Source organism: Perognathus longimembris, chromosome 22 (assembly GCF_023159225.1).
Source record: "Perognathus longimembris pacificus isolate PPM17 chromosome 22, ASM2315922v1, whole genome shotgun sequence".
Taxonomy (NCBI): domain Eukaryota; kingdom Metazoa; phylum Chordata; class Mammalia; order Rodentia; family Heteromyidae; genus Perognathus; species Perognathus longimembris.
Window position 1 is genome coordinate 17,510,773 of NC_063182.1, and position 13,418 is coordinate 17,524,190.

General features: G+C 33.1%; 1 protein-coding gene across 7 annotated transcripts in view; it reads right to left on the reverse strand.

The window, feature by feature from the left end:
* Tmem161b (transmembrane protein 161B) overlaps positions 1 to 13,418 on the reverse strand; it is a 58,397-nt gene that overhangs the window by 12,678 nt on the left and 32,301 nt on the right. For 4 of the 7 annotated variants that reach the window (XM_048331098.1, XM_048331097.1, XM_048331099.1 and 1 more), the window contains one exon: positions 9,694 to 9,850. In XM_048331098.1, the coding sequence (XP_048187055.1) occupies positions 9,694 to 9,758 (65 nt within the window). In that variant the 5' untranslated portion in view covers positions 9,759 to 9,850. Of the gene's footprint in view, positions 1 to 9,693; positions 9,851 to 13,187; positions 13,286 to 13,418 lie in introns of all 7 variants that reach the window. The other 3 variants (XM_048331093.1, XM_048331095.1, XM_048331094.1) reach the window with 1 other exon arrangement.

Sequence of the window (13,418 nt, forward strand, 5' to 3'; positions counted from 1 at the left end):
GAATAGCTTTATAGTGAACCAAAGTAGTAAATACACTGTACTTTAAATTTACATTGTTTCATGAATTCCATTACTAAGGAAAAAATACAGAACTAAGACTTTTCTGCTGAAATTCCCTAGCTTCTATTCAGAGAAAATGTATTACACATAGGAAAGTCTATAATCAAACCAGTTTATAAATTATGCAACTTAAACACATAATATCATTATATCACTAAGGATTTGAAAGCCATGTGTATGTTTGAAAATGATGGAAATAAGCAGTAAAAAATAAAAAATCTGATTTTTAAATCCATACAACTACTAAAACTTTTTATGATTATCATGTAAATTATAATCTGTCTTTTAAAAAGTAAAGAATCTAAGTCCCAAGTGTCTCTTTTGCAAAGCATGGGAGGGACTATTTCACACGTCTTAGGCCCCAAGCGTTCAGCAAAACACCTAAGGAACAGTACCCAAGCTCTGAGTTCAAGCTTCAGTAATGGTGTTTGTAGTGCCATGTGCATGGACACATGCACACACACACACACGTAAACTATAGAATACAGATGCTGAATACAGATGCTTAAGTATCTCTCTCCATATTACTCTGAATTCTGGTTCCTTACTCCCTTACTTCTTTTCCAATGGAAGCAATCCCAGTGGTCTATTTTCCCAGTGTCAAACACCAGAGATCCATATCTCTCTTGGTAAGAAGACAAGAAAGGTGAATAAAGTCCAAACATCAGAATATACAAACAACAAAACTATAAGTGAAACATTTTGGGGATATGGCTATGTCTCCATTGCGTGCAAGCTCTAAGACCAAGTTAGGAAAACAAAGCTTCATTTTACTGAAAATGGAGGCTAGATTCTCTAAAGAGACTCTTTAACTTACAGTGAAAAATAAAATAACATCTTTGGCCAAAACTGATTATCAAATGACCAGAATAAAATTTATAAAAATTACATCTCCTGTTAAAACCTAGAATTTATAATTAGATGTAACTTGAAACAGACACAAAATACTTTCTTGCTCTTATCATATTTTAATATTATTTCATACCATTAATACTGTTTTAATCCCACATGTTCAATTCATATTGCATACTAGACAACTTATAAAACCAAACATTTATTTGAGCCTCATGTTAGAAATGCTGCTGACTTAGTGTAAAATACACCTATAAAATTCTGGAATGTAATGCTATGGGTTATCTACAACCACATGTTCAAACTTTCATTCTACAATCTCCACACCTCCATTTGAATCAGGAGTGTATTTACTGTCTCCTGAATATAAGAGTTATACTGTCTCAGATCACTTTGTGTCGTCTGAACTATCCTCTTCCCTCCCATTTACCTAATCAAAGACTCAACTGAAGCTCCACATTCTTCATGAAGCTTACCATTACCTCTCCAGCCAAGAACATTCTTATCCTCTTGTGAATTTATTATAGCACTTACTACTATAATTTACTTGCCATATAACCACATGGTATCTTGACCTGTAGTATGACAAAGCTATAAAAAAGAAGCATTCTCTAGATTTAGTGTCTGGTTGAATCTTGGATCTACTCTTACTGTGTGACCTTTGGCACAAAAATACATAAACCTTTGTTACTGTTTCTTCATTTGTAATATGAAGGCCAGTTATATCTCACCTAAGAAGAATATAAAAATTAAAAGATTTTTTTCTTATTTTTTTAGAAGAAAGGATTCTAAAATATTTTCTTCACAAAAATGGTAAATTCTTGAGGTGCTAGGTATATTTACTGTTTGAAAATTAAATGATGCATTAGTAACAGAAATTTACATGGCATCTCGTAAATAGGTGTAATTAGCATGCGTCAACTAAAAATAAGAAGTGAATGAAAGCATGAGAACCTGACACTAACTGAAGGTACATGTAATCTTCTATGCTCTCTTCTGCCTTGAGAGTTTGACAGTGAAGGAAACCTGATAGAAATGACACCCAAGCCAAGGAGCACTGTCAGTGCCTGGGCAGTGTTCTCAGCAACCAATTGATGTTTTCTAGATAACTGAATTTTATATTGCACTTCTAATATGAGAAAAGTAATACATGAGACCAGAAGGAATGACACAATGTGTCAATGCTTAGTTGTACTTAGATTTACCATTTATAGAGGTGTAGAGTGATCTCTAGCTGGGGAACAATTAAGACTCACTTCTCTTCATTCACATTGCCTCTCACACACTGATTCCAACTTTTGTCTCTCAAGAAAGAAAACCTGGTCCCACCAGAGTCTAGATTAAGTTAACCTTACAAAAAATACGATTTAAGATTAATAGGACTGAGGACATTGTACATACCCTAAGATAAGAAATGCTCAATCTTGATGAAACTTTCAACCTGATAAACCCACTTTAGGTTCAAATATTCCATTAAAAATGCATCTGCAAGCTGAGTACAAGTGGCCAATGCCTGTAATCTTACCTACTCAGGAGGCTGAGATCTGAGGGCTATGTTCAAAGTCAGCCAGGGCTGAAAATCCCTGTGAGACTTTGCAAGTAACCACTCAAAGACCAGAAGTGGAGCTCTGGCTTAAAGTGGTAAAGCACTAACTCTGAGCAAAAGAGCTCAGGGATAGTGCCTTAGGTCCTGAGTTCAAGCCCCATGACCCACCACCCCCCCAAAAAAAACATTTGCAGCCAGGCACCAGTGACTTATGCCTATAAACCTAGCTATTCAAGAGGCTGAACTCTAAAAACTAAGATTTGGAGAGAATGGAAACATTCAAATTATCTGACTCTTATCTCCAATTAACCAGCAAAAAGTCAAAAGTAGAAGTGTGGCTCAAATGACAGAATGGTGACCCTGAGCAGGAAAAACCAAGGCTTCTGAGTTCAAAACCCCAGTACTAGCAATAAAAACCAAACTTGAACCACAAACTGCACTTGCCACATCACACGTAACCTACAGGATACATAATAGCTTAGCTACAAGTGAGCTATAAAGTACTGGTTATTTTCTTCTGTAAGTATGGGAGCAATGGATTTCAATGGCATGCTGCAACAGCCCAGCATTGAGCAATGTACCACACAGATCACTAGTCCAAGAAAAGAACAAATGCTCAAAATTCAAAGTATGGTTTTTCTACAGAATGCACATGGATTTCACACCATCTTAAGAAAACAAAGTCACATGGAAAGGGCTGTCTGTATTAATCTTAAAAACAAGCACATCAGGTTTGTACACTACAGGTAAAAGACTTTAAAAGTCTATATAATCCAAAAAATTCCAAAGGAAATCACAATAGACAAGGGGCATTATGAGCCATCTAAAATAAAATGAACTTCAGCACTATCTTCAGTGACTGATGAAGACCTGCTTACTGACAGAGCTCCCAACTAGCTTTTGAGCTCTGACTCTTAAATAAGAAACAAATCCTTAGACACTAAGGATTGAATCTGAAACCTTTCCATAAACCCAGAGTATAAATATTTTAGACATTGTGGGCAATGTATAGTCTCTGTAGCAAATTCTTCTGCCTGTTTTTCCCTCAGTCCTTCAAAAATAAAAGCCATGCATAGCTCTATCTAGAGCTATATAAAATTAGGCTGTGACCTAGATAACATGAACTGAAGCTTGCCCACAGAGCAGCATATCATATATAAAACATGAGACAAAATTATGAACAAGAAAAGCTAGTTTAAATAAAAGACATGCAGATAGCAGCATAAAGCTTAACATAACTACATATCAATAAGTATGCACATATGCTTTACACAGATATCTATATGAGTTCTTTATATTCCATATAGTCAAGCAAAGATAAATACATCTTTGAAACAAGAGCAGGATACTATGGAAAAAGAATGGTTAGCTGAAAAAAGCTCAGTAAGATTAAAAATAGTACAAAATTAGCAACAATACAGTAAGAAACAACGATTCAAAAGGTTTCAGAGGTGAAGTTCATGAACTTCCACAAAGGAGAGCAAAAAGATCAAAGAGGTACGTCTGGTTAATAAAATGTGTGTAACAGAGAAAGCAAACAGAAAGATCATGAAAGAAACTTTCCAAACTTCAGGTTTCCAAAGTAAGAGTCTACCAGCTCCACGAAGTTAAAAAGGATCACCATGGTACAAGATCACTAGCTTTTAAAAATAAGACAAGTCAAGAAAAGATTATCAAAATTTCTCAAGAGGGAAAACAAGTCTCATGCATAGTGTAATAGATTTGTTACTTCTCAGTAACAATTTTCAAGGTTGAGGACAATAAACTAATGAATTCGAGAATATGAAGAAAAAATTCTGAATTCTCTGACAGTAAAATTATTGGGATAATAGTTCTGCAGCTGGCCTAAAGGCAACCAGACCAGATAAAAGCTGGAACATGAGCGGCTCCAGTGACTCTGGAAAACCCTACCAAAAAGCTAATGGAATTAAATAAGGAACACAAAGAATTAAAATCAATGTCTAAAATACATAAAAACACAGTAATTTATTAAAAGAAATCACAGTACCATATAATGCTCACAAATGATTAATATTCATTTTGGCATCAAAATGAGTACTGATTTCACCAAAATTTGTATCAAGTAACTATATTTACAATATGAAGTAGAGATAGCAGAGGGAATAGCACTTGCCCAAACTGAAACACAAGTATTATATTTAGAAATATAAAGATTTTTTTAAAATCAAGAAGCAACAGTCAACTAGGAAGGTAAAGTAGGAAGGAGTGGCAGTATACTGGAAAGAATCTTGGAGTTCTTTTTAATATTTAAATTTTTATCATTATTATATTTTTATATTATCTTTAAGTAGTTGTATGAAGAGTTTTCAAGTCAAGATGTCAACTTATGAGTACAATGTATCTTGATAGTATCATGTTTTCAATTATTCTTCAAGACAAACTGGAAGTTTTTAATGCAAAAGTTCTCTGTGACTACATATAATGTAGCTATGCATATTATTTAACAAAAAATATATTTTCGAAATTAAATCTAAATTTTAATAGTCTTATTCTAAATCTCATTGTGAAAAAAGGGTATTCTGGAATGAAACAGAACCTGAGACATATAAATTCACATTTGTTTATGTGTATAAACTATACATATAGTTATATATAATTGTATATAACATCGATATGTATTATATAATTATGTATTATAAGTTATATTATACTGATCCACTACTAGAAGTATTTTATATATCTTGAGCTTATACATAGGGATATGCTCAGAACAAAACAGACAGGTATTTAACCTGTTTCCTGGGGAAATAAATAGGCTGAAATAAGGACTATAATTCCTGCCAAAGAAAAAAAAAGCCTTGATTATTTTCCAAAAATAATTCCTGGCCAATAATTTTTACTATCAGATGGTCTTGGAACCAATAGATACTAAGGTCCAACTGTATCAGTAAATATTCAAACTGTGTATTGAAAACTAAGGATATAAATTGTCATTTTCTTTCCTGTTAATAAACTTTTCCCCCCATTCTACTCTCATTGCTAGCTGAACAGCCAACCTACTTTATATGCAAAGTTATTATTATTATTCATATTATTTGCTGGTCCTGGGGCTTGAACAAAGGTCCTGGGCACTATCCTTGAGTTTTATTTGTGCTCAAAGCTGGCATTCTATCATTTGAGTCAAGTTCCACTTCTGGCTTGTCTGGTCATTTACTGGAGATAAAAGTCACAAGAACTTTCCTGCCAGAACGGACTTCAAAACACAATCCTCAGATCTTGGCCTCTTTGGTAGCTAGGATTACAGCGTGAGCCAACATCTCCTGGCTAAGTTATTTTTATTTTATGTTGTAAAGTTTTAAATCTTGAAATAAAGAAAAAGGTGGAAGAGGTGGAAAAAAATATTTTTTTTTCTGCCAGAAGGCTGACATTCTTACTGTTCTAATTTAATATTAACATATTTACAAGTGACCATATTCCATATAGATGCAAATACAAAAATTCTAAAAGAAAAACAAGTAAGGAGGGGAAAAGATTTATGCAGGAAAAGTATTTTTATTTTTTTGCCAGTCCTGGGCCTTGGACTCAGGGCCTGAGCACTGTCCCTGGCTTCTTTTTTGCTCAAGGCTAGTACTCTGCCACTTGAGCCACAGCGCCACTTCTGGCTGTTTTCTATATATGTGGTGCTGGGGAATCAAACCCAGGGATTCATGTATACAAGTCAAGCACTCTTTTGCCACTAGGCCATGTTCCCAGCCCGCAGGAAAAGTATTTTAAATATGCTTGCCTTCGAGTTGGAGATAAATGTTTTCAAATGGTAAATCGACTTTTTAGTTCTAAATGGTAAATTTCTCAGATCTAAGAAAACAATGTACTTATCAAGGTGTTACTGTGGTTCAACTTAATCATTTTGTTTTAAAAGGCTAATCTTATATAAAGAAAATATGCCTTCCTATACCCTAACATCCTAAAATTATCCAAAGATAGTTTATCAATGCTTTCTTTGGGGAATAAAAGAGAAAAATATCACATTACAATTTTAATAAATAAATAAGATTCTCTAACATTTTTCATGAATTTGTGATTCTTTTAAAAATAGATCATATTACCACTCAAGTAGCTTTCAGAAAAGGTGATATAAACTAAAACTTCATATAAACTAATAAAAAGCACACCAATCCTCTAGACCTATCAAATGCAATGCTTTTTTTGGAAACAATCTGATCTTTTATTCCAGCATTTAAAAAAGTATAACGGAATATAATAAAATTATACAGGTATCTAGGAATTCACAAAATGAGGCTGAAGGAGGATATTCTTAGAAGAACACAAAGGACGTCAATACCTATGTCCATCTACCAATCCCTATGTGCATCTCATCTTATAAAGCAATATTTATCAAAATGAACTCCAGAAAATGGAAACAAGTGGTTTTTCTTTTCTTTGTTGCTTTTTCTTGTCTTGTTTCTTTATCTTTTTGGGAGGGTAAGATGGGGAACAGAAATGATGGGATAAAGGGTGAACAAATGCAGCAGTGGGTACTCATTAGACACTGTTGAAAATACAATACAACTTGTGGATGGGAATGGGAGGGAACAGGGAAGGGATGACTGTTCAAAAAGAAATGTAGTGTTTGTTAGCTGGGCACCAGTAGCTCACATCTGTAATCCTAGCTACTTAGGAGGCTCGATCAAAGCTAGCCAGGGCAGGAAAGTCCATGACATTCTTATCTCCAATTAACCACCAGAAAAACTGGAAGTGGAGCTAGGGCTCAAAGTGGTAGAGCATTAGCCTTAAGTGAAAAAGCTCAGCCCTGAGTTCAAGCCGACAAGAAAAAAAATGTGCTCTATCTGACTTAGGTACCACTTACCTTCTATATATCACTTTTATAACAATAGGAAAATTACATGAAAAAGAACAAAAAAAGAAACAATATGGGCTATAAGATTAATTTTTAAAAAGATGGCTTTTTGCCATAATCATTTTTACCTTATTATTATTCATTCTTTCATACATGAAGGCAATATACTTCATGAAGTGAGTATGATTTCCTCCAGAGACTCTGAATGTCACAGGCCATCCTATGATAAAGACAACTGCAGGAACTGTTTCATCCATCCTTAGTTTCTTTACCCTTTGTCTTACCCATATTGTACAATCTGACATATGTGGAATTGATGTAAAGATTTGGTCAGAGACGGTGGTTTAGAAACTCAGAAAGTCAAAGAAGAGTAGAGGTGAGGATCATATTGGCAATGTAAAGAATGGCAATGTAAAGTAGAAAACAGAAGTAGAAATCAAAATATATAGAATTGAGGCTTCAGGATTCTGTTTAGTGTCACACATTTGAAAGTCATTATTATGCTTACAGGACTTTCAAGGTTCTGCAGAAAATATCACTGTTGTTCTATGTGCATAGAATATAACAAAGGGAAGAAAATGACAAGGGGGAATAAAGCAATTTGCTTCATCATTTTTAAGGGAACTGATTAAATTATGTATTTGTCTAATTTGAAGACCACTTTAACTGTTTCATCAGTAACAACTGCAGAGAATTTCTGAATCAATTGACGTTTGTAGGACCTTGGAATTCAGTGAGTTATTGTCCTATGTAATCAATGGAGACATAAGTTTGGTTAATCAGTAGGCACTGATAAAAGTGAAGAGGTCACTTCTGCTAGACTCACTTCACAGGGTGTGAAAGAAAAACCAGATGTATCTAAGATAAAAGATAAGTTTTGGGTATTAATCTGGATATGTGACATTTAAATTCAAGCTCCTGCAAAGGTTTTCATTGCAGAGGTTATTTTCTCACATTCTAAATGTTTTAATAAGTAATATACTCAAGTGTACCAACAATTCTGCTTCCTTCTCTTTTCTCAGCCTCTTTGTAGAGAGTCGAAGTTGACAGAACTTGGGTTGCAAGCTCTTCAGCAGTTTCTATACTCTCTGGATGGATGAACAGAAAGATACCAAATTTCTGCAGAGGTACTATTGTCTGGGACCTTTCATGAAAACACAAAACTATGCAAAGCCAGTGCAGTGATGAAGGCTGTAGGATCTTTGCTTTCATATTACTTGGCATTATTTAGTAAAGTGAAAGGTAAGATTTATACACAGAAGCAGTATGAGTAGCTATTTACAAGCATATGTTACTTATTTATTTGATAGGTAAAATTATATATGTATGTATGGTGTTTTGTTTTTTTTTTCCTGCTGATCCTGGAGCTTGGACTCAGGGCCTGAGTTTCTGTCCCTGAGTTTCTTTTGCTCAAGGCTAGCGCTCTACCACTTGAGCCATAGCTATACTTCCAGCTTTTTTGGAAGTTTGTTGGAGATGAATCTCAGTCTTTAATTTCTTAGTGCTTTTATTTTTTTTTATTTTTTTTATTTTATTTTTTTTTTGCCAGTCCTGGGCCTTGGACTCAGGGCCTGAGCACTGTCCCTGGCTACTTCCCGCTCAAGGCTAGCACTCTGCCACTTGAGCCACAGCGCCACTTCTGGCCGTTTTCTGTATATGTGGTGCTGGGGAATCGAACCTAGGGCCTCGTGTATCCGAGGCAGGCACTCTTGCCACTAGGCCATATCCCCAGCCCAGTGCTTTTATTTTTTTCTTCTCTTTTGTTGTGAGATAGTGTCTTGTTCTGAGGTCAAGGCTTGCCTAAAATTTATGGTTGTCCTGTTTCAGCCTTTCAAGACACATACACTAACACACACACACACACACATTAAATAACTGGCATTTTGACCTTTGTGAAGAGAATTATGTGGAATCTGACTAGTTCTTATTCTTTTTGGTAGTTATACAGTGGACCCAGAGCTCTGAAATGGCTTTCTCCTTCAATGTCTTCACCCTGGTTTAGTAAGTTACATTTATCTTTTTCTTGTCTAAGTTTGGAAATTTGTTCTTTTCATATTCATAGCTTGGACACATGGAGATAAATAAAAAGGGCAGAGTTTCATAAAGAGGGTAAGGAAATAAAAGAGCTTTTGAAAATGTATAGCAAAAATTCAATGAGCTCCATAAACAGTGGAAAAGAAAATCTCCCAGAAATTAAAATAAATGCGATAAAAACATGAAAAAAATATAAAAAAGATGACAATAAGAGATCCAGCACTTGAATGAAAAAAAAATCCAAAAATAGTGAAAATAAAGAGAGTATCACTAATAGTCATTCTAATGACGTATAATCGCTTTGAAATCAAATGTAAGGTGTAATGGCATTAATGGCACAAGATAAATTCAAAATTAATATTAATGATGTTTTGAAGGATACATTGCAAAAGACAAAGAAAGCAGGCACCAAACTAGGCTGATATTCATTTCCTGTGTAGGCTTCATAAAACTGTAGTAGACTTCTGTTACTACATACACAACTGTAGCTGCCACTGTGAAATCCACCAGCCACTGGTATTCTGGAAAGTAATGCAATGCTGAAAAATAAAGGTTAAAAAAAAGTTCACTTAAACTGTCAGTTTCACTTTATAAGGATTTAACCATAATTAACTTTGCTACATTTTATTTGTTAGTTTGCAACTTAAAAGTTTGCAAATATAAAAATCAGGAACGAAATTCAAATGTTAAGATCTAAAATTAGGGCTGGGGATATGGCCTAGTGGCAAGAGTGCTTGCCTCGTATACATGAAGCCCTGGGTTCAATTCCCCAGCACCACATATACAGAAAATGGCCAGAAGGGGCGCTATGGCTCAAGTGGCAGAGTGTTAGCCTTGAGCAAAAAGAAGCCAGGGACAGTGCTCAGGCCCTGAGCCCAGGTCCCAGACTGGCCAAAAAAAAAAAATCTAAAATTAACTTTAATAGCGCATAAATAAAATAATCTGAAATTACAAAAATTATTCAAAGCATTGTCAAAGTGACTGCAAACATGTTGATATTTTAACTAATCTTTTTTTCAAAATTATAAGCAAAAAATGTTCTTTTTGAGGATCTAGCTATGATTTTAACTTCAGTAAGTCAAATTGGTAAAGAATACAAAAGATTGCTTATATAGTTCATTTCTGAGAAGTTATTAACTGATGGAGGACTGGTAATTTTGTAAGTTTCTGCAAACAAAAATAAATAAATGAAATAAACAGACATTGCATTCCCTCTTCTCTTAAGCAAAGCTGAGGAGTGTTTGCTAGTCTTACTTAAGAGCAAATTCCTTCAAGAAATGGTTACATTCCTCAGAATTTATGTTACAATTCAAATTCTCTGGTAGTAAATAAAATTCCACCACTCTTTGCATGACACTTTCTTCAAACTTTGTACAAAGTACAGATATTCTGGTTTATTTTCTCTACAGAGTATAGTACAAAATATTAGCACTGTTTTCCTAAAGGCCTCCTAAAATTATGGAGGTAAACCACATACATAAACATCAATTCATATGTTCTTACTGGCACATAACAAAGTGATTTTTTTCTAGAAAATAGTCGGTTGTAAAAGTATTACAATTATAACTGCAAACACAATAATACATTTATAGAGTAGATATTTTAAAAATAATATATTCAAAGACTTACTAAAATATACAAACAAGTTAGCATTTCTAAGTTACAATAGTAATATTTTTCAAATAACATTTCTTTTGCGTGTGATTTGATACGTTTTCTGGTTTCTTTAAATTATGGTAATAATCTAAATGTGCTTCAAGTTATTTTAACTGCTCTAAGTTTTTTGCTGAGGGAGTTTTTTAACATCAGACTGGAAAGTTTATCCCCAAATAGTTGTAGAAATGATTCCTCTCTCAATTCCTTACCCTCACAAAGAAAAAAAGTTACCAAGAGTCAGCCATGTGGATAACTTCATGGAAGAAGGACAATAAAATAGGTAAAAAAAAAAGATAAACACAGATCTACTCAAATAAAGGATTTTAGTTTTTATTATTAATGATTGGAGTAAACATTCTATTTGTACAAACCTACCCACACTGACACCAGATTTCTTCCATGGACATCATTCATGGTAAATATCCAAAAGCTCTTTATGAGCTTCTTTTAACTCACAAGTTAATACAAGTTGAAATAGACTTATGAAAGTACAAATCACATATAACTTGGATATATAGTTAACTCAAGAGTTATAATTATATTCTTCTTATATTTAGTAATATAAATTTGTATGTGCCTACAATAGACAATTGAGTCAAATGAGGTTCTGATAGAAAAGTTTTATCTAAACATATACAGAATACAGTTACAAATGATAACATAAACACAACTAGAATATTCAATATTTGTATAACTAGTTTTTAGAATGTGCAAGTGTAAGCAAACATTCAATCAACTATATTCTAAAACCATGCTATCTAATTTCAACTTTTTAAGGTCTTTAAAATAGCCTAGTTCTTATTAACTGGTTCTACCTCAAAGCCATTAAATCTTCTTCAAATGAGTTTTAAAAAAGTAACAGCTACTCACTGGAAGAATTAATACAGCTATAATAATGTCTGATACTCAGTATTTTTATATTATTTAAGTTAACTAGCTGATAATTTTTCTATAAACAGCTATTAGTAAAATGATAAAACTATACTAGAAACCAGGGAAAATGTGCTTATTGTATTCATATATGTCTGTGTATTTTCATATAAAGACACATAGAAGACTTAGCAAAACAAATGTGATAACTAGTTAATAAAATGTTTTTATGTGTTTTAAGCATTGCATAGAAAAACATAAAATATCTATAACATACCAATTTTCAAAAGTTTAGATGATACTAGACAATAACTTGTATGTTCTTTATTGATATCTTTTAGCCAAAGTACACCCATTTGTTATATATACTTAACAATTAATAGATGTCCAACTTTCAAATATTTTTATGACACTTCATATTACACTATTTGTAAAATGCCAGACAAATACGTTACAATTTTTCAAGTCTGGTCTAGGTCCCAAAATGGTCAAATTACATATATATATGGTGCTCTATGCATTATCAAAAGAATTTTAATGTGTCACTTTATATCTTTTTTTTTAATCACATGGCCCAGTGGTTCTTAAACAGTCAAAAATCAAAATCATTTGAGTGCTTTTAAAAGTACAAATTTCTAGAACACATTTTACAATCACAGAATCTTAAAAAATAGGGGTAACAAATCTATTAAAGAACTACTCTAGTTATTCTCATGTATAGTGATATGTTTTGAAAACTAGTGTTTTAAATATCATCTTATATATGCCTTTTCGTTCTATGACTCATTTAAATTTCATTTTAAACTTAAAATCATTATAGTCATTATTATAGAAATGGACACTTGAGACAGGAGAGAGTAAATGATTTATTCTGAGATAGTCAATGGATGAAAGAAAATATTGAATAAGTTTTTCAATTCCTAAAATTCCTTTCTAGTAAATGTTAGAATAAAAGCAAATTACTGAAAATGTAAATAACTCAATACAAATATACAAATACAGTTTTGCAAACTGCACAATGAAAAGGTAGTTCAAGAAGCAAAAAAGTGGTTTAGAATTTGAGATTCTCAAACTGTGACTTCAAGTTAAAGAAAATTGTATAAAAAAGTTTGTGTTAAGTAGCCTCTTTTGAGGAATGGGGAAAATGATGCTACTGGTAAGGCAAGCAGACAAAATGAATTCAAATAATCATCTTGAGCTTCTAAGTTTAGATTTCATATTCTACATAATAGACTTAATGATTAGAAAAAGTATATAAAAAATCTAGCCACAACAGATAAAATGAAAGTACTTTCACTTCCATAATATAAAACTGAGATTGACAGAACACTTTACCAAGATTTCCCTTACCTAACGTATCCACTTCTGTAACTGACTTTGTTTCTAGATGAAGGTCAATATCCTTTGGAATAGTTAGTGGTTTATTTTCAATGTGACCATTATATTTCCTATAAAAATCAGACAAGTGACACAAAAAACAAGTTATCTACACTGTTACCCAAGTGTTTCTATTAGCTAAACACAAAGGAAATTTAAAGTTTCATTTGAAAAAAAGCAGAATTTCTAATATTGCATCCTAAA